Source organism: Falco biarmicus, chromosome 8 (assembly GCF_023638135.1).
Source record: "Falco biarmicus isolate bFalBia1 chromosome 8, bFalBia1.pri, whole genome shotgun sequence".
NCBI lineage: Eukaryota > Metazoa > Chordata > Aves > Falconiformes > Falconidae > Falco > Falco biarmicus.
The window spans coordinates 13,778,624-13,805,579 of NC_079295.1; the positions used below are offsets into that span (position 1 = coordinate 13,778,624).

General features: G+C 40.0%; 2 protein-coding genes across 2 annotated transcripts in view; both read left to right on the top strand.

The window, feature by feature from the left end:
• The first annotated feature begins 207 nt into the window (after positions 1–207).
• ZC3H15 (zinc finger CCCH-type containing 15) lies at positions 208–12,016 on the top strand. The gene is made up of 10 exons (XM_056349699.1): positions 208–425; positions 2,726–2,827; positions 4,801–4,912; positions 6,620–6,772; positions 7,863–7,954; positions 9,011–9,193; positions 9,874–10,020; positions 10,184–10,288; positions 10,530–10,656; positions 11,207–12,016. The coding sequence occupies exons 1-10, from the start codon at positions 348–350 to the stop codon at positions 11,398–11,400; spliced, it is 1,293 nt and encodes a 430-aa protein (XP_056205674.1). The 5' UTR covers positions 208–347; the 3' UTR covers positions 11,401–12,016.
• A 12,991-nt stretch (positions 12,017–25,007) lies between these two features.
• ITGAV (integrin subunit alpha V) overlaps positions 25,008–26,956 on the top strand; it is a 50,717-nt gene continuing 48,768 nt past the window's right edge. Inside the window, exon 1 of the mRNA XM_056348897.1 lies at positions 25,008–25,311. Within this exon, the coding sequence (XP_056204872.1) occupies positions 25,160–25,311 (152 nt within the window). The 5' untranslated portion in view covers positions 25,008–25,159. The remainder of the gene's footprint in view (positions 25,312–26,956) is intronic.

A 26,956-nucleotide genomic window follows, 5' to 3' on the forward strand; every position in this document is an offset into this window, starting at 1 on the left:
CGGGGGTCGCCACCCCCCCCTCTCGCTCAGCTGTTTCCCCGGCCGGTGAGGCTCCACCCGCGGTCCCCCGGCAGTAGCGTGGGCGCCCCGGCCGCCAGTGAGCGTGGCCTCGCCCCCCCGTGACGTCATCCGGAGCGGCCGGCCGTCGCGCTGCCTGCTGGGAGGTAACTGGGCCTGCGCGCGGCGAGCCCCGCGCTGCCTTCCCAGCGTGCTCCGCGGCCGGCGGCGTCGCGAGCGGGATCTGTAGCGCCTCCTCGGCGGCGGCGGCGCTGTCCCGCCCCGCCCCGTCCTCCCCGCGGCCCTGCGAGCCCCCGAGCGAGCGCCGAGGCCGCTCCGCCCTCCGCGCCATGCCCCCCAAAAAGCAGCAGCAGCCGGCGGGGGGCAGCAAGAAGGCGGACCAGAAGAAGAAGGAGAAGATTATCGAGGTGAGGCGAGCAGGGCCGCGCCGGGCTCGGGGGGCCGCGGCCGACACCGGGCAGGCTGTTCAGCCGCCGCGCCTCTCCCTGCCCCTGCCGGGGCCTGCCGCTTCCTGCCGTTGCCCTTCGGAGGCGGGTAGCTCGCTCCCTGCGGGCCCCCGGCCTCCCCGAAGGCCCGCTGTCACGACCCGCGGCGGCCAGGCCCGCAGGCCGCCTCTGCAGCGGCAACGGCCAAGGGTGGCTGTAAAGCCGCAAGGCTGCCGTGCGCGGCGGGGTGTGCGCACCGACACCCGGCTGGGGCCCCGCCAGCCCGGAAGCGCCGTTCCGGGGGACGCGGGTTCCCCCGGTGGCCCCAGCGCTGCCCAGACCTGTCAAAAGTACTCGCTGACCGTCGTCTTTTAGGTTGTGTTGGCGGCCGTTGCCCGTCCTGGACTGGGGGTAGGGTTTTCAGCCGGGACTTTTTCAGGCCAGAGCTGTGTTTGGACTGAAGGTGATCTGACAAGGGTGCTCCTCCTTTTTTTTTCTTTCTTGTCCTTGCCCTTCTCCATCTCCTTGTTCTGTGTGTTTCTGTATTTTCCGAGCCCAGCTCTCTGAGGTATAAGTTTGCATTTCTCACTCTGCTCAAAACACGTGTGTGCTTTGTTTTGGTTTTTTTTTTTTTATACAATCTGACTTGGGCGGCCAAGGAAGTATTTTCTGTAATAACAGTTTAGTTAACGTTTCATAGAAGTTGAATGCCAAGTAATTTGAAGATCAGTGATTAGCATCTGTTATTCTATTTAAACCTCTGATGCTCAATTCCGTGGTGAAGCCAGATTTTTAAAAAACAGCTGTAGTGTGTGATAATTATTATGATAGTCATGCAGATCTTCCACTATATAAAAAAAAGCTATGTTGAGAGTACAAGAAGAGAGCAATTACAGAAAATTTAATGTTTGCCTGCATCTTGGCATGAAGGATTGCTGTTGGTTGCTTACCTGTTTAGGCAGAATTATTTGTGTAATGCAAGTGTTCTTTTAAATCTAGCACTGCAGAATATTGTTTCTGTGGTTTTTGGAAACGTTAGGAAAGTGGTTGTTCTTGCTCTTTGGCTTCAGTGTGTCTGATGTTCTTGCTGAATCCAGCTAAATAGGGAAAATCTGATTTTTATTACAAAAAAATGCAGCTGAAAGGAGAAAAGCTTGCATTGATTATTAACAGTAATTTATTACATAACTCACATACACAATGATTATATATTTTGTGGTGTGTTTGGCACAGAAATAACATGTGTGCATGAGCTATTTTTGTTCCCAGCTAGTTATTTTGACAAATTATAGACTTGTGAAATTAGAATAAAGTAACAGAGGGCTTGCTGCTCTTGATAGGGGATACAAAATAAACAGTTCTGAATTTCCAGAGTCATCCTGTTTTCATTTACAATGTAAGTCTTACATAATCTATTGTTTGATTGTTAGGTTTTCCAAAAGTATGTTTGAACTGAGGTATTATCACTGGATGAACAACTGTTACTTTTTCTTGGAAGCAAAAAAATATTGGTATCAAATGAAAGGTGTGGATAGGTTTTTAGAATAGGTATTATAGTTACAGAAAATAATTTCTGCTTCAGATGCTTGTGTGAAAATAACCTGTCTTTTTCTTTATAAAATTTTCAGTAGGTTTGGTATTGAAAACTATGTTAACATTAAAACTGGAGATGTAGAAGAATTGGCTTAGGCAGCAAACAGAAACTCCTTGCAGTGGATTTTAGGAAGTAAAAACACTTGTCTGGACTTGACATAGGAGAAGGACTTATTTTCATGTTAGTACAGTTGGAAAATGAAAAGCTTAAAATACTTGAAAATAAAAAATAATGTGTTACATGTGGCTATATTAATCTATATAACAAATCTATAACATTTATATATGAATACTTGAAGATAAAAGTAATAAGTCATTTCATGCAGATAGGAGAAAAAAAGCCCAATATTTATAGCTATTCAGTCTTCATCTTTTCTTCAGATGTTACTTGGGTGGTCACCAAAAACATCTTGTCCTGTTGTTTTGAAAGGCCTGAAAATACCCTGTGTATACTCTTACTCTAATACTTGGATACAGATAGGTCTGATGATAAAAGCAGTAGCTCACACAAAAGCAACATTTAGTAGACTCTTTTTAAAAGCAAATTTTAAAGGGGATGTGAGGGGTTTAAATATCATCCATACTGTTTCTTCATTGCTTGTGTTGCTAGCAAGTTTTTGGGGGGGTTTTGTTGGGTTTTTGTAACAGCTTAAACTTGTTTTAATTAATGTGGCTGTATCTTGATTTAGGACAAAACATTTGGCCTAAAGAATAAAAAAGGTGCAAAACAACAGAAGTTTATCAAGGCTGTGACTCACCAGGTTAAATTTGGTCAGCAAAATCCACGTCAGGTAAGCATTCGGTCTGTAATGTTTTCCCACAGTGTAGTCAAGCCATCTTTCACTATACATATAGATTGCCATATAATACTGAAGTAGAAAAAAGTTGATGTTACTTGCCTAATGTGTTGTGACTAGCACAGATTTAACTAATAGCCTTCTCACAAAGCTTGTCTAAAGGCATACCTGAAATTAAATTATTGAAACTGGCTATCAGCAAAGTACAGTGGTACAGTCTGTTGTTTTTTCTCTTTAATTCCCACCTAATCTAAGAACTGGTGAACAGTTAAGAATAGTTGTTACTAAAACTGGAGTTGGAGGTAGATTAAAAAAGTATAAGCCTGTATGTGCTTGTTATTCTACTTATGGAAGTATTTATTACACGCCGACTTGTCAGACTTGTTTCCACTTCAAATTGTATTTGGTGACCTGGTCAAAGAAACTGGAGTTTTGAGCCACTGTTTACTATTCTGCTGCTTTTTTGTATGATGAGAAGAAATGTGATGTAGTTGAGATACAATGTTTAGATTATACTTAATCAGAAAGCATGGATTTCATGAAAATATGATGGAAGTAAGCCGGGTCTCTTATTCCTAGACTGCTAGGGAAGCTAGTTGTTAAGTATTCACACAGCTTCCTCTTCTATGAATAAGCCCATAGAATAATTATGTTTGCGTCAGCTAAATTTGTGATGTCATATTTCATGTTATATTCCTAACACAACGTAAGGATGAGCTACCAAATGTCAAGTACAACTTTAAAAGTGAAGTTGATATTTGGGTCATTAGTACTAATAATTTCTTGTAGCAGAAGGGAATACTTGATGTTACCTCAGAAACATTGGTGTTACTCAAACAGTGCTGCTGAAATTTCTGTATGAAGTCCCTGAATCTGTAGCATGTATAGCAATACCAGTATGTAAATTGCCAAACTAAAATAATTTTTCTCAAATGCTGGTAGCTATTGATGTCAGAAGCTAATTTTTAGACCTGATTATACCTTTCTTGTCTTGTAAAATAGTTTTCACTTAGGGTTGTCCCTGAGAAAGAAAGAACACTTTTTCTTGTGTCCTGAAATACAAATGGAAATGATGTCAAGGCTTTTTTGGTGGTTTGGATTTCTGGTTCTTTTTTTCTGTTGTGTTTTTGGGTTTTTTTAAAAACAAAACAACAGAAAAAACCAACCAAAACCCTAAAGCTTTGTCTTCATGCTTTTAGAACCCTAGGGTGAAACTAAAGCATTCTTAAAGTACTACTTTTCATAGTTGACATATTTGGGTCTGCGTGTTATATAAGAGTTGTGAACTTTCGGTAGGAAAACTGACCAAACTAACCAATTCCCTTCTAAAACAGTTTAGTGTATTTTTGCCAAATTCTCCAGTACCTATTTATAGTACCTATAAATTTATAGTACCTATAAAATAAATGTTCTTGTCTTACAAACCACAAGTTATCAGTGCAACACTGATATGTTGAATTGATATAAATTCAGACAAATAGTGTTCCAAAAGCACTTCCCAACTTCTATGGACAGGCTTCCTGGAATTGCTACCAGTATACAAAAGGAGCAAAGCAGCATGTGGGGGACTAAAGACCTTGTGCAGACCTTGAGGCATTGAATAGTTGCACTACTGATGTATCACAAAAGAGCAACTAACTTTTCCTCTCATAGTCTCAATATCTTTCACTTGATTTCCTAGCCTGCAAACGTGGAATAGAGGTAACTGTCATCTGATGGTACCTACCAGCATCTTGCATCTCTGGACAAATTTGAAATCCCTTCGGTTTGGGAGGTCGGTACCACTAGATGGCACTGGCCGTTCATGCAAGGGCAGGAATTCTGAGAAATTCAGAAATCACAGGTTCTTTCCCTCCTCTCCTTAGAAACTAATTTAGAATGATTTGCTATTTTATGTGCAGTTCATGTGAAGTGAGTAATGTCATTCTAATTTTATATTAATAACTTCAAATTTGGGGTCATTATAGGCTGCTCAAACAGAAAGTGAGAAGAAATTAAAAAAAGAAGATAAGAAAAAAGAATTACAGGAATTAAATGAACTCTTCAAGCCTGTGGTTGCTGCGCAGAAGATTAGCAAAGGTATGAGTAACTTGACTCTTCATTTATCTTCTCTTATTCACATATACACTTCAGGTAAAATAACCCTTTACAAATGCCAGATCATTTTGTAATAAACTAGATATGTCTGTTTCCTTCTTTATGTAGTGTACCAAGTACTTTGTCAGTAACAATTTGACACTTTTTTAGGAAGTCATCTGGCATTACTAGGTCATTAGAATATCAAAAACTACGTTGATATTGACGGGGCAGCTATAGATACTTTGCTGTATTCATGTTCATTAATTAGATGCTTCTGGGTGAGCAGCCTGATTTTTTTTGTGTGTGTGTATATGTTGGTATTTAAAGCAGCCTGTCTCCCCAGGGAAACATCAACATCCAGGTATGACAAGGAGTATAATGTAACTATTGTCTTCACAGAAAACTTTAATACAAGTCAGAACAGTAAAATTTTTCCAATTACTTCTGTTCCACATCACCTTGGTTTTGTAAGTGCAGTCTAACTTGAATCCAGTTATTGAACAAACTAGTTTTGTGATGAAATGTAAGTTTTAAGAGTTTTTGGTAATTCTAGGAAATTCTACAACTGGCTGCTATGTGTGTGTGGGGGGGAAGATAATACTCTTAGGGAATGGATTAAATGCTATCAACACTTTGTTTTATTAATCTTCAAACTAATGAAATTACACACAATTTTTTGACTAAACAAATACGATTTCCATGTATGTCTTCCTGGTATTTGCTCGTTGTGGCGCTTAGCAGCCATGAAGGCCAGTTTTCTGGTGATGGTAACACAGTGGTCAGCCTTCTCCAAATAAAGTAGCTCTTGACTTGAAGTTATTTCAGAAGACTAACGTTGTCCTAAGTAAAGCTTTGGCTTTCTACTGAGATTGCCAACAAGGAGAGCTACATTACCTGAAGTTCTCTCAGGGATCCATTCACTGTTTAAAAACTAGATTTTTAGTGAAGATTTTAAGCAAGTGTTGCTGTACCTACTTTAGTCGCTGGTGACTTGCACCCAGTGCGAAATCAGCAAGATGAAAACTTGAGGTTAAAATCTTACATGAGTACTTAATGAATATTCCAAGTAAAGTATTTCTGATTGAGTTGTGCCTCATAAATATGTTTCTACTTGCTTTCATTTCTTCTCTCACCTTCTGATGGTCAAATAATTGATATTTACTTAAACTGTAGTTAGGTTGATCGAATAGTTAATACCATAACAGTTGCTTGTTTGGGGGCTATGAGCAGCCATCTTATTTCTATTTTTAAAGTGGTCTGAATAAGTGCGCGTTAGATTATTATGATTCATTTTAGTGTGGTGTTGATCTGTTAAGGAAAGGCTGACGTCCAGAAGATGCTTCTCTGTGTATTAGAGGCAAAAATAGTTTATTTTATAGGGAAGAAGTTGCACAGAATTTTATCTCATATGTGTTATATGAATGAATGATTCACTCAAGCTTGCTGCTATCTGTATTTTTTTAAGTAGTAAAATGCCAGCTTTGATACTTTATGGAAGATGTTATACAAAGTAGATATGACATGTTCAGGACATGAAGTATTTACTTGGGATGAACTTCACATGAAATAACTTCCACTTTCTAAAAACGTGGTTTCATTTTCTACAGATCCTAAAGAATGTATGATCGTAGATAAAGTTCTCAGAACTTTTAATATACAGCTTTTGCTAAAAAGTAGTATAAAAATATAAAAACTTTCTTCACTCAGGTGCTGATCCCAAATCTGTAGTTTGTGCTTTCTTCAAGCAAGGACAGTGCACTAAAGGAGACAAGTGCAAGTTTTCTCATGATTTGTCTTTGGAAAGGAAATGTGAAAAACGAAGCGTCTACATTGATGCACGAGATGAAGACCTTGAAAAAGGTATAATACTTCTAGAAAATGACTACTAAACTATTCTGATTCTGAAACTGAATTTTTAAGATTAAGAGGCTTCTTTTGTTGTGGTTATGAACCTGGCCAATGACCAAGGCAATCCATACCACCATGTTCAAAATTATGAACAACAGTGTCATTCGCTTAAGAAGTGTGCTCACACTTTAGACCTTATTTAGAAAAAGAAGTATGACTTAGTGGTGTTGGATGGTGGTTTTTAAATTCTGCTGTGTAAACATATTATGTTCTACAAGTAGGAAGTTGTACAGTATTTGGTCTGGCTTATGGTTGCTAGTTTCTTCTAAGTTCTATAAAACAGAAGTGCAAAAGGAGGAAGTGTAATGAGCAACTGTAGTTGCCTTCAAGAACTATTATTAGTGCTTGCCCAAATATGCACAGTTCTAGAATTCAAGACAGTTTGGAATTTTTTCTGTGACTTCTTTTCTGTTCCCCAAATCATTTTTTTACTAAGTACTCTGGATTTTGCTTTTACTTAGCAGGTGTTAGAGATTTTATAGTCAGAATTATTTCTTTCGTTTTTCCACAATACATCGCATCTCAGTCTTTATTTGAATTCTAGCCTCTGTCATAGTAAATGTATGTGATAGGATCCCATAGGTTAACTACTACTGTTACCATTGGTGGTCTTGCTTCTTTTGATGGAACCTTCTTTTAAATTTAACACTAAGTTTGGTATTCTTTCTTTTGATACTCAAAATGTATTATCTGTATTTCTGGACATTATCCTCCAGTCTTCTCTTTTATTCAGTCTTCATCCTTTTCTTCTTTTCCTTGTCTATGTTTGGTAGTGTACAGATGGAATGATACATTTTTAGTCTTGAACTGAAACACACTTTATGCGTGTCAAAATATAAATTTCTAAGGCTTTTGAGAAATTGTCTTGTGAGCAGCATAAGACAGTTTGAAAACTGTAGAATAAAATCTTGATTTTATTTTCAGTTCTGTAAACTAAAATATAAGAATTGCATATTAAAACTGTTATTAGGGAGAAAAGGATCTTGTTAGCATTGTTTAGTATTTGAGTTTTTTTTTTAAACCATCTGTGGTCTTTTTCTAGATACAATGGATAACTGGGATGAGAAGAAGCTGGAAGAAGTGGTGAACAAGAAGCATGGTGAGGCGGAAAAGAAAAAACCCAAAACTCAAATAGTATGTGGCTTGTTTTCTTTTTTTGTGTTTTTTTTCTTTCTTTTCTCTAGTTCAATTAAAAAAAAAAAAAGTAACTGCAGACTGGTATTAGACATGTTTGTTGTTAACGAAAGATTTTGAATGTAATATTGTAACAATATTCTGAGTATCCAGTTGAGCTGATAGTATTTCTAATAATGTATTTTTAAAACAAAAAAAAACCAACCCCAAAGCTCTTTCAGTCATCAGAAGATACTTTCTCATGTAAATTACAAATGGGTAGTAGATGAAGTGCTTTCAAAATAGAAATGCTAAAGGAATCAGTCATGTATCTAATGCTTGCTTAGAAGATTCAAGTATTGTGATTAGTTAGGTCTGTTGTCTAGCTCTAGTGACTGCTATATATATTGGGTTATTTATGTACTGGGTGACATATAAACATGTAAACTTAATTTTTTTCCTGTAAGCTGAAATTTACCAATTGAGAATCGCTTGTAATTCCTGATCTCTAATTTCAAGAATATTCTTTAGTTTGTGCACTAAATGGCATAATATCTTAATCCCTTTTTCAGAACTATTTTACCTTGTTTTCTGTACCAGATAATTACATATTCTACTGATAGTGCCAAAATATGAAAGTTAAACTTTGCTATGGCTAAGTGTGAACTATGAATTGGCTGTTAAAAGTTCTAGAACAGCATCTTTACCTCAGGGTCATGAGCTGGAAGGTGTAACATCTGAGGCAGATGGAATTTATTTTGATTAAAACTACACTGACATTGGTGAGCAGGAAGACAGACTGTCAGCATGCTTTTACATGTCCTGCTGGGTTTACGGTAGTACACAGTTGCTAGTCTTCTGAGTCATCCTGTCATCTTAAATTGGGATTATATTAAGGGGAAAAACTGTTGACTACATGAGTTTTATATAAAAAGTTGCACTTCTTTTGTCTACCTTTTTAGTAATATGTTTATTTGAACTGGCTTTGAATTACTGTACTTAAGACATGTAGTAGTGTAGTGTGAATTGCTGGGACTGAAAAGTAAATGCAGTGTTAACGACCATTGTTTTATACAGGTCTGCAAATACTTCCTTGATGCTATTGAAAACAACAAATATGGATGGTTTTGGGTCTGTCCAGGCGGAGGAGACAACTGCATGTATCGCCATGCTCTCCCTCCAGGTTTTGTATTAAAAAAAGACAAAAAGAAGGAGGAAAAGCAAGATGAAATTTCTTTAGAAGATCTAATAGAAAAAGAGGTAAAGTTGTCAGACAGGTACCATTTGGTGGTATTGGTTTTCATTACTCTGAAGAGACAGTTGTAACTAACTTTCTAATTAATAATTAAGAAGTATAAAATGTTTTCCTAGCTGTATGAGCTAGGGTAAAGAATGTATAGTATTTGATTCATGTTTTTGTTTAGAAACTATTACCTAGTGAATAAACTATAGCTGCATACTCAGTGCAGGTGTTGCTAATCCTTTTTTAGGAGGCATCTATTTCTTGTTGCTGTTTTTCCTTTACCTGTTACAATTGCTTCTAAGGCCCTTTGTCATCCCCAGCTCACTGCCTGCTTAGTTTTTGCATAACTCTGTAATGAGGAAACAACATCAAGAGAATGGTGCCTTCTGAAGGTGTTCTGTTGCTGCTGTGTTTATTTCTGTCACCATTACCTGGTGTGTCAATTTGAGGAGATACTGGGCTGTTATCGTTGGTTTCTTTCCTCCTCTGCTCTTCTTGTTGAGTTGTCTCACTAGCTAGAAAATAATGTGTTGAGTCAAACTATAAGCTCATGGTGCATGTTTAACAGTGATGAGAGTGAGGAAGGAACTGGAAAGGAATGTTTTCATTTATTTCTGGAAAAGAATAATTAAATCTCTTAATTTGTTATAGCCTTAGGAAACAATTTCTAGCATTAATCAGTCTCTTTACTTGACAGCGTGCTGCCTTAGGACCAAATGTTACCAAAATTACTCTAGAGTGTTTTATTGCATGGAAGAGAAGAAAAAGACAAGAAAAAATTGATAAGGCTGAGCAAGATATGGAGCGGAGGAAAGCAGATTTTAAAGCTGGCAAAGCATTGGTGGTATGTTCTATAGTCCAATTCTTAATGTAAGAAGGAAGAGTAAATAAGTTTTTGTGATAAGTTAGCTGGCATGGAATTGCTTTGCTTTTGCGCTTTTTTTCTTTACAGCAGTATAAATTTTATTAAGTGATAAATTAAGATTATTATTTTTTTCTTTGAATAGATCAGTGGGCGTGAAGTATTTGAGTTCCGACCAGAGTTGGTTGATGCAGATGATGAAGAAGCAGATGACACCCATTATGTTCAAGGAACGGGAGAAGATGATGAGGTACAGAACAGTATTAACTGGAAGAATATATCAAGTTATATTCAAGTTTGAAAATTTTAATTTGAGAGTTCTTACAGTGCAGTTAATAAGCTCAGTTTTCAAATTTCAGACCACTGCAGAGTGTATTTTGTCAAAATTTTTGTGTCAAAAGGAAGTTTAAAATAATTTACTAGAAATGATGCAGAAATGAGAATTTCTGTAGGAAGGTAATTCATGCAGAGCATCTTGGTTTGTTTTGCAGATGGAAGACCCTGTGTGTATAAACGATGTAGATTTGAGCCTCTATGTCCCAAAGGCTGTTGATGAAACTGGCATTACTGTGGCTAGTCCTGAGCGATTCAGCACATACAGTTCAATAGAAAAAGATGGTAAGTCCATGACTTAGGCATCACCAATACAGGATTGAATTGTTAAGAGCTTTCCAAGAGGTAGATAGACGTGAATTACTGTCAAGTGTAAATGAAAGGTAGTGGTCATGGCCACTTGAAGTTTGTTTGTTTGTTTGTTTGAAGCATTTTCTTTTTTTTCTTTGTAATTTCTAGCTAGCTTCTAATTTCTTAGAGCAGTCTTGATATTGGTGCACTTCTGAAATGCACACCCTTTTCTTTAAGACCTGGAGTCTTCTAAGTGCAGACAACAAGTAAAAACGGCTCATTAAGTTAAACCCAGTTATGAAAATAGGAGTTTGAGGAGCTGGGAGTTTGAGTTACATTTGGTTTTAAACTGTTGTAATAATTAATGATCCAAACCTGCATATTAATCCATTACATGCAATTTAATCAATGTAAGTCTATGTAAATTTCAAATAGGGTACCTTCTTTATAGTTTTAAAACTTTAAAGCCTGTACAGTAGGATTGTGTATTGGTGATTAAGAAGCTTGTGACACTGAAATGTGTAAGAATTATTTTTATTTTCAGATAATAAATTAAGTGAAGCTTCTGGTGGTGATATAAACAGCAGTGAGAAGAATGATTTAGAAGAAGATAACGATGGAGATGGGGAGTTGGAAAATGGAGTTATTGATGCAGTTCCAGTTGATGAAAATCTTTTTACTGGAGAGGACTTGGATGAACTAGAAGAAGAACTAAACACTCTTGATTTAGAAGAATGAATTAAAAAGCTCAAGTGAGGAGTTGAATCTCTATGTGACAAAATGAAAACTGACTACACTTTTTTTTTTTTCTCCTTTTTGAATAAAATTCTTAAGCAGGATGTTTATGGTTACCCAGCTGAATCTGATGGGCATGTCATATATCAGGAATATTTTCCTTCAGTCTCATCTACTCCAGTCTTGACTATGCTCACAGTAAAATATTCAGAGTAGTTCAGAATTACCTGACAGCTGAATTTGCAGAAAATGAGATTATAACTTTCAACTAAAAGTAGAAAGTGTAACTGCTTTGCCAGTATGCAAGTATAAGTGGGCAATTTGATACCAGGTACAGTATAAAACCCAAAGTATACGTTCTTCACCAGATCTACGTTTTTATTAGTGATTGTATTTGATTAGAAACTGCCTGAAGTGTTTTTAGGCGGTATACTCTAATGGGGCTGATGCAGATTATGCTTCTTTAAGTGGTAATTAGCTTTATTTGATCAGCTGGATACTGAAGATTGTGAACTGATACATCATACAGTACAATATGATGCCCTCTGTTTAAAATATTTTAAACTTTCCCACAGCCTTTTGCCAACAAAACTGTAAATAAAAACTATCAACTTTAAAATACCTGTGTTGATTTTTCTCTGTTAAGTTAGGATATCATACCAAACTGTTTATTGCTTCTTTTTTTAATCCAGTGATAAACATTTTTCTCTCCAGTCCTGATATGGAAGGGGTGATGTTGGCTTCAGTTTAATTAGGGCTAACAAATTACAGTTTTTATTTTCTACACTTTATGCAGTGTAAAACTCAGCAGCTGAGTTTTTTCCCCTACTGTCTTATCTCCTACGCATCCGCTAACTGATTTAATACATACTATATATCACTCATTGCTATTTGAGTCTCATTCTTTCCCCACTCTGTTTTGTATATTAGCAAAGACTTCAGGCTCTGCAGAGGTCTGAAAAAAAAACCATAAAATGCCTGCTCTGTCTTTGTGGTGTTCTATAAATAACACAAAGTTATGCAGTATGAAGTTGCCTCAAAGTGGAGCAGTGTTATACCCTGCAGGCAGCACTTGTCAGGCTTATGTGAAGTCAGTGTGTCCTTTTAAAATTCATTGAATTCCTGCCATCAAAAGTTTCTCAGTGGTGCTTTTTGAAGGGGGCTGTAGGTTATGCATCCTTGCCATACTGCTAATAGTATCTGCAACAGTATTGCTGTACTAATGATACCGTTTGTATCTATTTTTATAAAGCTTTTAAATTATTACTTAAACACCATTAAGATTTATGGCATTGTTAGTAAGTTTTCTCAAATGGCTTTTGGTTGGTAATATTAGCTTGAATGGTTATTTTTTACACTGCTAAATTGGCTCTTGTATCTTGAATGCTATTTCTGAAATAGCTGACTTAGACATTTTTTGCCCTTTTTGGGATCTTTGCGGATTTTTCTCCTATAGGAACAAGAAGCAATGTTTGTGAGAAAGAGGCCTACTGAAATTGACTTCTAAATGTAAGTGTTTAAAGAAAAGCTACAATATCAGATAGAAATATTTATTTATTTAGGGCCATAGGAGTAAAATCTCCATAAACGGTGTTGACAGATTATTGTACTATACTGGCCAGCAATAGGATACCTGGATATCAGGACACTTAAGAATGCAATTCATTTGAATGTATGATGCATAATTTTTCAAAGTTGTATATTTTAAATGGGAATAAAAGTAATTTAATCATTATTAAGGATGAAAGTGGCTTTCTATATTTCATGTCTTAGAGGCTGTTGTATTGTACATAGTGCTGATTTCTATCATACCGATCTGTTTAACTGATTGAAGTAAGTTAAGTCTTTGCCACATTTGTCAATGTTTAATTATTGGTGTTTCACAGTGGAGGAATGAAAGGGTAACTCATACTAATTTCAGCAAATAAAACACAGCTAGAAGGGCAGAGAGAGAGCGTGTGTGACCTCTTTTAGGTTTAAAGGGTTCAGTTACAGTGCATAACTCATTTGTGCGTGCATCATTTAAACGTTAAGACAGTGACCTTGTAGAGTATTTAAATATGTTTGGTATCTGTAAGTTGAAGAAAAACTTGTTTTCGTATATTATTATTGACAGATTGTTTCCTGACCACGTGAAGCAATAGTTTGCTATCCCTTTTTGTTTTCACCCTTTCCTCTTGACTACCTTTGGCACTTCTCCTGACTGGACTTGTTCTAGCCTCTTAACTTGGTCTGTCTAGATTTCTAACTGTGAAAGCAGGTGACGGCCTTCAAAGAAGTTTTTGTTAATGTAGCATTCAGGCATACTTTTAAGGTTTAGTACCAATACGTTGCTACTCGTTCTTCTGCTTGAAGTGTGACTATAACCTGTTAAAACTTTTTAATCTTGTTAGTTAAAGAAGCCTAAACTAGCAGCTGACAAGAGTTTCAGTCAGTAAATGCTCAATTAAAAATGAACGCAAAGGCCTTACTTGGGGTAGATGAATTTATTAATGTTTTGGAAATGAGCACTGTTGATGGAATGGAGTCCGCTTGAAGGTGACTTACCACTGAGTTGTTCCTATTGATGCAAGTTTCCAAAAATTAATCTGATACAAAGTGAACGAGTCACTTATGGAAAAGTTAGATATAATATGAATCCAAAAATAGTGTATTCTGTGACCATCCGGTTTGTATCGGTCAAAAGTACAGCGTTTCACTGTTGGGAGGAGCAGGAAGGCTTGGTCCAAGACACTTAATGGGTCCAGGTCAGGCTGTGAAGGATGAGCCGGGTAAGAAACCCCTCCACAATAAACATCATTCCTTTCTTTTGCAGCCTGCACCACTGTTGGCATCATCTTGGTTTTTGTGTAACTTAAATGAGTACTAAGTGACAAATGTAATATAGCGGCGGCCTCAATGTTTCTTGAGTAAATATGCTGTTGTAGCACTCTGCCTTCACAGCACCTTTGTTACTGGACATTTGTGTGGACAAAACCAGTTTAAAAAATGCTGTAGAAAACTTAAGCCTGTCCTTCCTAGTGTTTGCTGTTGTGGGAGTAGAGTGTTTGTTGGCTTTAAATTTTGATGTATGTTAAAATCACATCATTTTTCCATCACACGTTTCCATCACATACAAAAATTGCTGAAACTGACCAGCTTTAATTTTTTATAGGAATTTTTTTTTGAGGTCTCTATGACTGAATTTGATGCTTGCCACTGTTTTGTTACTCAGAGTTCTACTTATTTTGTAACAAACATTGTTGGTAAAGGCCTGGAAAAAATTTGGACAAAAATCAAATGTAAATACTGACACTAATTATTACATCTACTAGTTGTTTGGAACAGAAATGTTGCCATTTTTTAATGGATAAGGTTCCCCAACTGGTTTTTATCAAGGAGAGGTTTTACTATTGATAAGCTTTGGAGGAAGCAGTGGTACTGTTCTTGGCAATTGAGTATTGTCATAACAGATTGTGTTTGTTTAGCAGATAGATTGTACAGAAAGAAGTTACATACATACTGATATATTTTTAGGAGTATTTTCCTTTAACAGATCTTTACACAGTTGCATGGAATTTAAAGTGTCAAAGTATGTCTCAGACATTCTGAATACTGATTTCTACTTACTTTGCAATGCTTGTGCCTCTTTAAAAACTACATGAATATAATAAGCAACACAGGCATAAATGTTTTGCAGACTTACATATCTTGCAAATAACACTTTGGAAGTTTCATAAACAGTGTTTGTTTTTCTTGTTCCATGTGCTTCTTTTTAATAACTTACTGAAACTGTAGAGTGATTGCAAACTAAAGTGATAAACTAAAAATCTTACAAGGTTAGATCTTTGTTTCCTTCACAGTGAAATTATTGCAGTCCTAAATTGAGAGGGTGACATGGCTCTCATGCGGATATCTCTCACCTATATTCACCTGAAGTATCTCAGGAGAAATAAGAATATCAATAAGGTATCAATAAGAATAGGAAGATAACTGGGAAAATGGTATCTGGGAAGCACAGAGGAACCTCAAAAAAGCACTGTAACAGAAGCCCCACTGCATCAGGACAAAAGACCATTTATCATGCTGCAGAAACCAGACACCGGGGGAAGAAAGGTAAGAAAAGGACAAGCCCATGTACTTCTCAGGAGTGCTTGTCATGTGTAGCTTCCAACAATTCTAAATTTAAGTTTCCTTTACTAGATGTAGCCCATGATGGCTTTTGCTTCCAAGTAATTGTGAGCTGTTGCTCCCTTGAATCCTTATATGTTTTTAGCATCTTTTGGAAACCCAACAGTTCCACAGTTCTGTTACATCTTGTTTTGAACGTGACTCCTACTAGCTTGCATTATCGGATCTCTAGGAAAAAATACTTGGAGGAAATGATGTCCTATGCCTTCCTCTGCTTTGACTTGATGCTAAGTAGAGAAAGTGGATATCAAAGGAGGAGCTGATGGATTTCAGTTGTGAAGAACACATTCTCCTGATGTATTTCAGTGCTACAGACTTTTTTTTTTTTCCCCCTTACAGAATTAGAAACTATCTCCTCCTAAGATGCTTGATTCTCTGCTATGAACAGGCCTTAATTGGTAAAATCTTTAATGGAGCAAATAGTCTTTGTACTAGGTGTATTTTATGTAGCTATGATCACCTTAAGTGCTTTTACAGTGATATCTGCAAATCGCCCTTCTCTTTCTCCCTCGCACTAGTATTGGAGGCTTGGAAGTGATCTTGGCTTAGTCTGTCACTTTTAGTTCTTTCGTCTCAATAGATGCTCTGTCTTTTTACAGAGAGTGGCTGTTGCTGATATTAGCAATAAGGCTGAGATGTTTTATTCATTTATGATGTTATAGCCCTAATATGTGACCACAATAGGCTCCTTCATAACACATTATTGAAATGTATAGCAAAAATAATCAATTATTTTGATCATAAAATATCAAAATTTTTTCAGTGAGAGATACCTCGGAGGTAACTTCTTTGTTTTACATTTTGTGATGGAAAATGGTTACAAAGTTTTGTAATACATTTGGACATAAATTTGAGCAAGTCTGGCTTAAAATTGAAGAGATGTTCCCAAAGTATACTCGATCAGACTTCAAAAATGAGATGGACTCCTAAATTAAAGCAAGATCCAAGGGAAAAGAAAGCATCGTGGCTTTGCTTAAAAAAAAGAAAAAAAGAGGGGAGGGGGAAAAAAAAAAAAAAAAGGCCTGGAAAGAAGCAGAAGCATTCCTGAAGAGAAGAGGAGCAAATTGTTGCAGAAGGTTCGCGAGGCAAAACAGTATTCATTGTATAGCCAGCCATTAGGGAAATGTGTGCTATGGCTGCTGCATCCTTGGATCTGTGTTGGAATCAAACTGTCTTGTCAGTGTGTAATGTGGCTGTAGTCCACTTCTTGTAGTTGTAGAAAACCTGCTAAAACCTTACTTTCCCAAGCCTCTAATAAATTTTAGCAGGCTTGCCATTCTAGGAGACCTTCTGTCCTGTTCATGTTTTATCTCCGTTCTTGTTTTATTTATTTATTTATTTATTCATTGGTTTACCTTCTGATGCTGAGGCTGTTGGTCTTGTGCTCCGAACACAGTGTGTAAAAATGGTGTCAAAGACATTATGGTAGTTTAGTCTCTATACGATAATTACAAACCCATCACAAACTCTCAGTCAATGTTTTCTACCAATCTTAGTAATGTCTGACATGTCAGGTAGTTTAGATGTTGTGGTTTGGGAACAGTAGGCTACTTTAAAATTCAAGGTCAATTCATCTTTTTAAATCTGTATTTGCAACTTATTGCCTCCTTATAATTGGATAACAGCAAAGTTCCTATTTAAGAAATGTTTACTCTTCATCACTTCTTGTTGTCTTCTGTCTCTTCCAAGTGTAAACACTACATAAGGGGGGCTTTCCTGACTATCCTTTCTAATCCATATCAACTAGCTTAGTAATGGTTGTGTAAACTAGCTGGCAGTGTTCTCCCTTTGGGCTCTCACCACGGGCACAAGCACAGGATTGCCCAGCAGTGTGCTCTCCTGAGCTGGCTCTAAACGCTGCAGGGTTTGTTTAGAAAATGGAGAGAAGAAGGGTTAGGAAGGTTGGTCAGAAAGGACACAGCAAAGATCTTGTCTCTTCAAGGGTCTGTCAGACTAGAGTCAAAATAAGAGGGAATAAACTATAAGGGATCAACAGGAGTTTAACTGCTATTGTCTAACTTTGAACTCTTCTTTCGAACAAGAACCTAGCAGGTGTCAGAACTACACTTATACCACAAGCTCTTCAATCTTGTCAATACAAAAAGTGTGTATTCTATAAATAGCAGGTTTAGATTCTATCCCACACAGAAATACCAGGTTACAGTATCAGATAGAAAGGAGCGTGGCTTTACTTTATTGCCTTTCAATCCTACTTGCTCTGCACCCGATTACTATTTTGCCGTATAATTCTCAAAGCCTTTAAAGTCTGAACTCATTACTAAGCATAGAGCGGTTTCCAAAGATATATTTTTTTTTTCCTGTTGATAACCAGGGAATTTTTATGTTTTAAACTTGGCTTTGTTCCAAGTCCTTTAGCAGGAACGTGGAAGTGTTACTGTAATACAGGAGCACTGGAGGACAGATGCTTCAAGGTGCAAGATGTGGCATTACGTTTCCGGAACAGTAAACTAAAAAGCAAAGATGACTGCTGTTTGAGACTGAGCTTTATTAGGTTACTTTTGAAATGCACGATTTAAAAAAAAATAGAAAAATCGGTGACAAATGCTCAAAAACTAGGGAATACAAATAAACTTGTACATAATGAACTGTCACACTTTTACTAAATAGGTTATTTGCCCTAGAGTGCACAGGAATGGCAGCATCTCTGTAGCAGGAAGAAGTGATCTCCTATATTTCTATGTTACTAGAAGCAGGCAGGAATGTAAGAAAACTCAAAATTGCCTCTTGTCTTCTGGAAATTCTCCATAAATGGAAAACTTGTAGAAAGTGACCCCTGTCTTATGTGCTTATACATCCTGGTCATTGGGAAGTGTTCTGTTTCTCTTTCCTCCTGGCAGAATACTGTTTCACAAGTATTCCTGCCAGCATAGTCACTTCCACTTTCTAAATAAAAACAGTGTGTGTTGTGATCTGTATGCACTTTCAAGGGCTGATGGGCTCCTCAGAAAGGACAGTACTTAAAATTATATGAAAACAGTGACAAGGAGAAAGGGGAAAGGTTCTTAGGTTAGACATTTAGATGCAGCTAAAGAACCAGATAATGGAAAAAATAATTATTTCTTCCTCATCTTTGGGGAGCTGCAGAAAAGCAGTGTGTTCTGGAGCATCTTTTGTGAATGCAAAAGAGTAGAGTTAAATTTGTGGCATATAGCAATCAATTTACCTTCTCTGGAAAGGAAGGAAAAGATGGAGAAAAGAGTGATGAAGAAATAGAAGGGATGATTATTTAATCAGGCATAATATTAGCACTCTTCTATTAATTGTGCCTGCTTCATATCTATGAGCTCTGCAGGGTGAAAACAGAAGGGTGGATTAGGAAGAAGTACAGGTCTAAGTGTGGTTAGTCCGATGGAATTGGGCTGTGAAGGAGCTGCTGCTGCAGTGGTCACTAGCACAGGGAGCTGGAGCTTTTCCATCTTGTGGGCTACACAGAGCTGACCTTGCATAGCATCTTCCAGTAGAGTAGGAGACACAAATACAGAAACATCTTTTGTACACAATACGCACATTCTGTGTGAGATCAAAGAGCAAAGGAAGTGTGCAATTTTGATGTTTTCCTCTCATCTGTTTTCTTTTCCTATTCTAGAAAGCACAAAGCCACACCCATTACATTCTCTAGATAACAAATTCTCCCCATCTCTTTCTAGAAAGCTCTGCTGAGACCTTTTGCACCAGAAGATATGAGACCCCTGTCTCTGTGCTTAGCCCAAGGCGTCACGCTGACTATGGGGGTAGGTGTGGTGACTTCCCAGGCTTTCCCTTTTGGGCTAGTGTGTTCCCACACCCCATCTGTTAATGGAATAGGGTGGTATTTAACTTTCTGTTACATCTCATATACGCATGGATTTTATTAAAACGTTTTTATTGAGATGGTGCAGAGAATACTACAGAGATTGTTTTTTTCCTGATCTGCTGCTTCTTTATTACATTATTTCCTGTCGATCCTTTTCTCTAGAGTAAAAGTACTGCTTAAAAATATTTTTAAAAAATATTTAATTCTTTGTTACTGAGCAACATCTGGATACATTTGTTAGAGCTGCAGAAGTGCTCTGTGAAGCAAAAACTGAGAAACACATGATTTATAATGCCTCACATGATTTATAATGCTTAATTTTGTCACAGTGAAGAAATATGAATCCTTTTATAAATCAGAGCTGTCCCTGAATTTGATGCTATGAAATGCTACTCTTAAAAGAAAAACAAAACAAAACAAAAACAAAGGCCTGGTAAGTGACAAGCATTCTACAAATCACTCAAAGGGGATTGTGTTTCATTCATTCAGACATTGACTGATATTGAAGTAATACAGCTATCAGTAGTGAACAAATCAGGAAAAAAATCCTGGTATGATTCATTTCCTTTTTAGACTGGAAGATTGTGAACTCTATGCTGAGGGTTGTTCACCAGCCAGGAGCCGATTTCAAAACACAGTCATACCCTCATTGTTTTGAAGAAAACCTTAGCCCAAGGCTATAGGGCAGTAACAGCTTTTGCCTGACAAATGAATGAGATGTTGCTGATGTGGTGGGCTGCTCATAGGAGCAATAAGGCACATCAAGCTTACAACATAGCTGTGGTGGTTTCCTCGGGTTTTCCATCCAGTAATGCTTCCATACTTTTCAGATTAATATTTTTTCAAGAAATTGAAGATGAAATATTAATATTGAAATAGAAATAAGACGTGAACTCACTAAACCAAAATAATATGCGAAGTCTATCTTTTTGGTCAAGTTAGTCTTGCTTTCTACTGCCTTGTTAGAAACTGAGTGTTTTCTTAAAAAATCTGTCCAGGGCAGCTAAGCCTCTGTACAAGCCCAGGTGTCTAGATGGCACAAGAGCAAAATATGTACTTGAACTCTCATGTTGATAAAGGATTTTCTGGGAGACTAACAGCGGTATCTATCGATGAACAAATCGGTGGTAATCCTTTCTCTGCTTCAGATGTTAATACTACTGATACTATCAAGTAGTGGATTTGCTAAGAGGCTGAAGATTATTGCTTGCATACAGGACATCTTCCTGAGCCTTTTAAGTAGAACTGTGCTGGCTTACACATTCACAATTTCTAGCAAATTATAGGACTTTATCCATTTCTTGCTGATGAGTGTAATGTTGTGAGAAGGAACCATAATTGCAAAGGAAAAATATTCTGAAATACTCTATCCGTGTTACAGGCTGGAAACTCAGGAACAGCAAAAAAACCCGAGTGCCTGTGTACTGAAAAGTGCTTTGTGTTTTGCAAAATTTTATTCAACTGTGTAATAACTGGTTGTAAGAGTAAATACTAACAAGACTAACAACTTGGTACAGGAAGTTTGTTTTATCTATTGAATAATGGAAAGCAGTTCTTTTGACTCCAAAGAATTCCAAAATCATTTCATTCAATTATAAATACAGAGAAAATTTTTTGTGCCTTGTTAAAAGCAATCCCAGTCCTGCCAACTTCTCAGTGGTTAATTTTCACCACTGAATACCTCAGCCAGTAGCCTATAAACTGAAAACTAGAGATAACAGGAGAATAAATATAGAAACATAGAATTCATTTGTTTAGATCCTGTAATATGACCTTAGTAGCTGTTATCTATTTGTTAGTCATGCTGAGAACTAAACCAGCTAGTAAAGAAAAAATGCATCTTCACTGGAATGGTGTTTCCTGCTTTATGTTAGCAGCTAAGTCTGGTTTAGGCTTTCATTCCTCTGCTCATGATTGTTTGACACAGTAGCTCAGTGCAAGCAATGGAATCGCTTGCTCAGTCTCTTCTGCAACAGAAAATACTTCCCTTCATTTACAGTAAGAATGCCTTTGACTAGAAGTATAATCCCAAGCCTGTACACTTCATTTCCACCCCCACCCCATGTTGAGGCTGGGGGGTGTACAATACCATGTAGGGAGATCTGGCTATGCTCTCAGGCTGTCTAGACTGATTGACTGTGATTGTGTTCTGAATTAAGGCCAGACAGCAGCGACGCCACTGCTTCCGCTTGCAACTGGTGACTAAACTCGGTGGGGGCAGAGCAGGGTGCTTGGTGCTGAGTCAGGACAGTAACAGGCAGTTTCACCTTTCTCGGCCCAGATGCTGGGAGAAAGCAGATAAGCACAAAACAGCTGTCAAAAAAGAAATAATCTTCTCGAAAAGAGGAAGTGGTTTGAAGAAAAGACTTCCCTAGGGATGAGTAACTTCTGACTCTATGTAAAGTCTGAGTTATTTCTCTGGCCCGTCTTTTAGCGATTTGCTGACGACAAGCAGTAGTGCTGTACAACCTGTCCTTAGGAAGCCAAAATGTATCAGTTGGTAAGACAATTCTGATACCTTAAAAATAACTTCCCCTTCGCTGTTTGTCTAATGTTGTAAAGTTAATCAAGTGAAGAAAATAAATCCTCCTTTTCCTTAAGCTACTGACTTACTCATCAAAGTACATAAAACCAACTCTGTTCTTTTAGTTTATTACCCTATTTGCTAGAATTTTGGAACTTATTAATTCATCTGCAGTTGTGCTTTGATCGGGTCTAGTACAACAGCTGTAAGAGAAGTCTGTAAATAACAATAAAAGTCCATCTTTGTTAATGACTTTTTTTTTTTTACCTTTGAAGCGGCAGCAAAGTCAGGAAAAAGAGCAACAAGTATCAAGCCTAGGTATTGGAACTCTCCTCCTTTTCTTCATAGGATAAGAATTTTTGAGTTGGCTTCCCTAATGAATTATCATTTGGTGTCAAGAACAAGTGACTGGAAAACAGGATTACCTGGTTCCTCTTTCTGGCTCTGCCATGGATTTATTTGAATAAACCACTTACCTTGCATGCTGCTGTTTGCCAGGCAGTGATACACTTTGCTGTAGACAGGGAAGTTGTGAGAACAAATAAATGGAAATGTTTGGACGGGTTCTTCCTTTGCAGACTGAGACTGCTGAAAAACCTACATTTAAAATACATTTTTTGAAATAGAGATATGAACAATATGTATTATTTGCTTATTACAGGACAGCAACAGTGCCACAAATACGAAGGTAACGTGTGTATTTCTAGATGAGAGGAAACAGTTCAGTTGTAAAGCTTTTTTTAAATGGAACACTGAAGTAGCAACCCTTCTTCAATGAAAATTATTTATTGTGCAGTCCTCACTTTCTACCCTTGTTTTCTTTTTCTCCTCATATTGGTAATTTTTCCAAGTGAACTTGTAAAAAACTAACAGTAAGTAGCAGTAGCTTGTCAAGAATCCATGGTGTAGAATACAATGTATGTATGTTACATCCAGCTTTAAAAAGGTTGCCGTTACACAGCTTCTTTCTCTTAGTCTGTAGTAGTTTCTCTTGGCTTCAATACTACTTCATTTAGCTTGTCTGTTATCATAAAATCTGACTGTATTAAGATATGATAATACTGAAGTTTTTAATGAAACTTTCTCGGTGAAAAATCAATGATCACCTAACGTCAATGTTCAGTTCTTTCTCTTGGAATCCTTTACACATCATACTTTTTTTCTTGTAAGCCTAAATACCATAGTATCAGTGAATGTAGGCGGATTGGACAGCACTTTAAAAATAAATAAATAAAAGAAAACAAAACCAAAAAAACCCCAACCCGCCCCCAAAAAACCCACCACCACCAGTGACGGTAAATTTGCATGCCAAGGGAAAACAGGAAACTTGATACTAATTCTGAGAAGTAATTCATGAGTTGGTGATGGAAAAAGCACTTCTCTTTTTTGGTATCAGAAGTCCTTGGGTTCTTTGAAGGAATATTTCATTAAAAGATGACAGACAATGTTAAATGCACGTAGTTCAGTTTTAATACACTACTTTGTACACATTGAATTAAGCCAATTGCATCAAAACTTCAGGAATACTTCATGATTATTAAATTCCATCTCTCTTCAGTAGGTTAACTAGCAGTTCTTTCACAAACTTAATGCTTCTATGTATTGAGTTGCCTGCCAGTGTTCCTGATAGTTTTGTTTTCTGCCACGATGATTGCTCTCCATTGAAAACTTTCTCAGTAAGTGACTTCTAATTTTGCTTGCTCCGAATCTTGTTAGCTCTACCTGATGCACCTTTTTTATTTCTTTTTAGAAACAAGTCTGTAGAAGCCCACTTAGTCACTTCAACCGTTTTCAAAGTAAGATGACCTTTTGTTGAATGCAAGTCCAAAACTTCACCAGTAGTTCCCACATCCAGTTCAGAAGCTTGAGGGTGGGGACTTACACCAATATTTAGGAAGACACTGTAACTGATGTAATTTCCATTCTTAAATAAGCCCTTTCAGACAGGATTTTCAACTTTTTGTTGCAGCTATTGTGCTAGAATTCCTCACTGTTGTTAAAGAGGCCTCAGCATAATCTCTCCAAGCGATGCATTTTCTGAGGCTTTTTCTTGTAGAGCTTTGTGGGTTTTCATATGCTTATTTTAGAAACCATGTTCTTTCAGGATTCCCTTAATTCTGAATCTGGCCCATTGCTAAATGCGTGGGATATTTTTTAACTTGTATTTAGAGCTTGAAACATGATGATTTGTTCCCTTTATGTTTCATCACCCTCCCATGAGCAAAGCAAGGCTAAAAAGGTGAGACGTGTGGTGGCCACAGCATGAAACTGATTACCTGGTAGCGGTGTTGGGTTTTAGGGAATAGTATTGTAAATGCGTATGAATTAATTCCAGTTTACAGGTGTTCCAGCATGTTTTCCTTCCCTTGGAATGCTGCTCTAGTGAGTTGTTGACCCGGGCTGTGGGCTGATGTGGGCAAGGCCGTGAGGGCTCCACGGCTACCTCAGCGACAGTGACAGCATCTTCTGGTTGTTGGCAGATGGTCCAAGGGCCACCAGCTGTGACTGCGGAGGGTCCAGCTCGCCCCATCTTCCCCAGAGAGGTGAAAATGGGAGGTGAGACGCCCTCCGGGAGGTTTTATGTACCCAGGTCTCAGACAGGGCGCTCAGTGTCCCTGTTCCTGCTGGCAGGGCTCTCGTGCGCAGCTGCCACCTGCCATTTGAAGTGATTTCATTTACTATGCTATTGGAGTGGAAATTATTTTTTTTTTCGGATGGGTCCGCACAGGCACTTAACTTCTCTCAGTGCTGCGTGACGCCCCCCTGCAGCGGGCCGTCCCCGAGGCTGGCGGAAAGGCGCCGCCAAGGCAGCGCTGCCAGGCGCGGCTCCCTCAGGGGCCGCAGGGACGCGCCTGCTCCCGCCGCCGCTCCCTCGCACTCGGCCGTTCCGGGCCGCCGCGGCCAGGCTCAGGTGCCCCAGCCCCGGGGGCACGGTCCGTGCCCCGCTCGCCCCCGCAGCCGCCGTCGCCCCTCGGGCAGGGCCTGCGTGGGCCGGGCCCGGCCCTGCCCGCTCGCTGCTGGCGGAAGGGAGAGGCGGGCGGGGAGCGGCGCGGCAGCCCCGGCCCGGTGCGGAGCAGGGCCCGCCCCCGGCACCACATGATGCCGCTTCTCCTTCCTGCCGCCCCTGTCCCGAGGAGAAAAGGGAACTGGGCGCAGGGCGGGAGGAAGTGACTCCGCTCCCCGCCCCGCCGCCGGCCGCGGGAAACGCGCGGCCCCTCCGCCCCGGCCAGGGCAGCGCTGCGCGGCGCCGGGCCATGGCGCGGCTGTGGCTGCTGGTGGTGCTGGGAGGCGCGCTGGCCCCGGGCAGCGCCTTCAACCTGGACGTGGAGCGCCCGGCCGTCTACTCGGGCGCAGAGGGCAGCTACTTCGGCTTCGCCGTGGACTTCTTCGCTCCCGACCCCTCCTCGTAAGTGCCGCGTCCCGCCCCGTGGAGCCGCTGCCGGCCCGGCCGGGACTGCTGCTCCCCGGGGCGAGGGGCCCGGCCCGGCGGACCCTCACTCCGCTCCGCGCTGCTGGCGGGGCCGCGGCCGAGGTGCCGTTGTCCCGGCGAGGTGAATGGGCCCGGCCAGCCCGGGGGAGGATGAGGAGAGCGAGGCGGGGGCCAGGCGCAGCCCCCGGTGCCAGCGGCCGAGCCGCTGCTGCGTTCGCTCTGCGGGCCGGGGGGAGAGCCGGCGCCGGGGCGGCTCTCGGGGAGAAGCGATTAATTGATGGGAGCCGCTTGCTGGGGCCCGGGGCGGGGATGGGGAGCGCTGCGGTGGAGCCGTGCCGTAGCACCGGGACCCTCGTGGGCAGGGGCACGGGCAGGGCCGGCACGCCAACCGGGCTGCTTTTCCCCCCCCCCATCGGGGGTGGCCCTGCTTGCTGGGACCCCTTCAACCGGCAGCAGAGCCTGATGTCGTGCGGCCGTTGGGCTCGAACGAGGCGTACACTTGGCGCCGCTGGCGTTTCCGAGCCGGCTCGCCGCTCTCCGGTGCGCACGGTGGCGGGGGTGGCCCGTACGGCGCGGAGGGATGGCGGCGGGTGCCGTCCTTTTGTCTCGCTACGGGGCACACCTGAGGGTCTGTCCCGTGAAGCGTCAGCGGTTCGGTCGCTGTCTATCATGCCGGCTCCGTGGCGGGGCGCCGCGCTCTGCTGCGCTGTGGCGCGCCGGGGGCCGGGGCCGGTCCGTCCCCCCCCCCCCCCCCCCCCCCCGCAGCTGCCGCCCGCAGACGTGCGCGTTTTGCATGAAAGGGGCGTCGCGCAACGTGCGGTTGCCGGTGCGGTTCGGGCCGCTGGGTAGACCTGTGATAACTCCGAAGTCGTGCTGTTGCTATAACGAACGAGGCCGTATTTGTCAAGTGCAGGCTACGCTAAGATCCAGCTTTTGCCTCCCTTCCTTTCCGTCGTAAGAAAGGGCTGTTAAGCTCGAAGAGATGCTGGCTTCCTTCTCGCCGAGGGGATTTCTCTCGCGATCCTTAACTCGTAAAACTTTATAAACAAATTCTATAGCGATTGAGCAAGTCTTTTTGCAGTACATCGGACAGCCTTGTTTGCATTTCTTTATTGCCTACAAATGTTAGAAGCCATCCTGTCTTAACTTGCATGTGTTGCAACATCTTTCTGTGCTATCTTAATCCTTTAATTCTTAGTACTAAAAGGAAAAGGGTTCTATTTGTGTCCCTCCCTTTATTTTTAAGTCAGCGTGTGTGGCTGCAAAGTTATCAGGAGACTGCTAAATACATATAGTAAACTTTCTTCCATGTTTCCTGATAAGGAATGATGTGACTCAGCTCTCATTGAAATCCCTGCTTGGCACATTTCCATTATTTTTTGACCTCCAAGTGCATGTCTGTGAAAGAAAAGGTTGGCTGCTTTTTTTTTTTTTTTTTTAAACTTGGGCACTAGTGCTTTTCAGACAGCATGGAAGACACCTTCATATTTTTCAGGGACTTTTCTCGGTTTTTTGGTGTGACTAGGAGTTAGTCTATATCTGCTAAGATCAGCCCTAGCTTATCTTAAATGTAGGCTCATGATTGAAACACAGTAGCTATGTAGGTTTTACAGGAACAGGC

What these genes read in the sequence shown, in the direction of transcription:
- ZC3H15 (XM_056349699.1), top strand. Translation starts at nt 348, where the DNA reads ATGCCCCCCAAAAAGCAGCAGCAGCCGGCGGGGGGCAGCAAGAAGGCG. An exon ending in AAGATCTAATAGAAAAAGAG is followed by an intron (nt 9,194 to 9,873) that starts GTAAAGTTGTCA and finishes TTTACTTGACAG; the next exon opens with CGTGCTGCCTTAGGACCAAA. An exon ending in GAACGGGAGAAGATGATGAG is followed by an intron (nt 10,289 to 10,529) that starts GTACAGAACAGT and finishes TTTGTTTTGCAG; the next exon opens with ATGGAAGACCCTGTGTGTAT.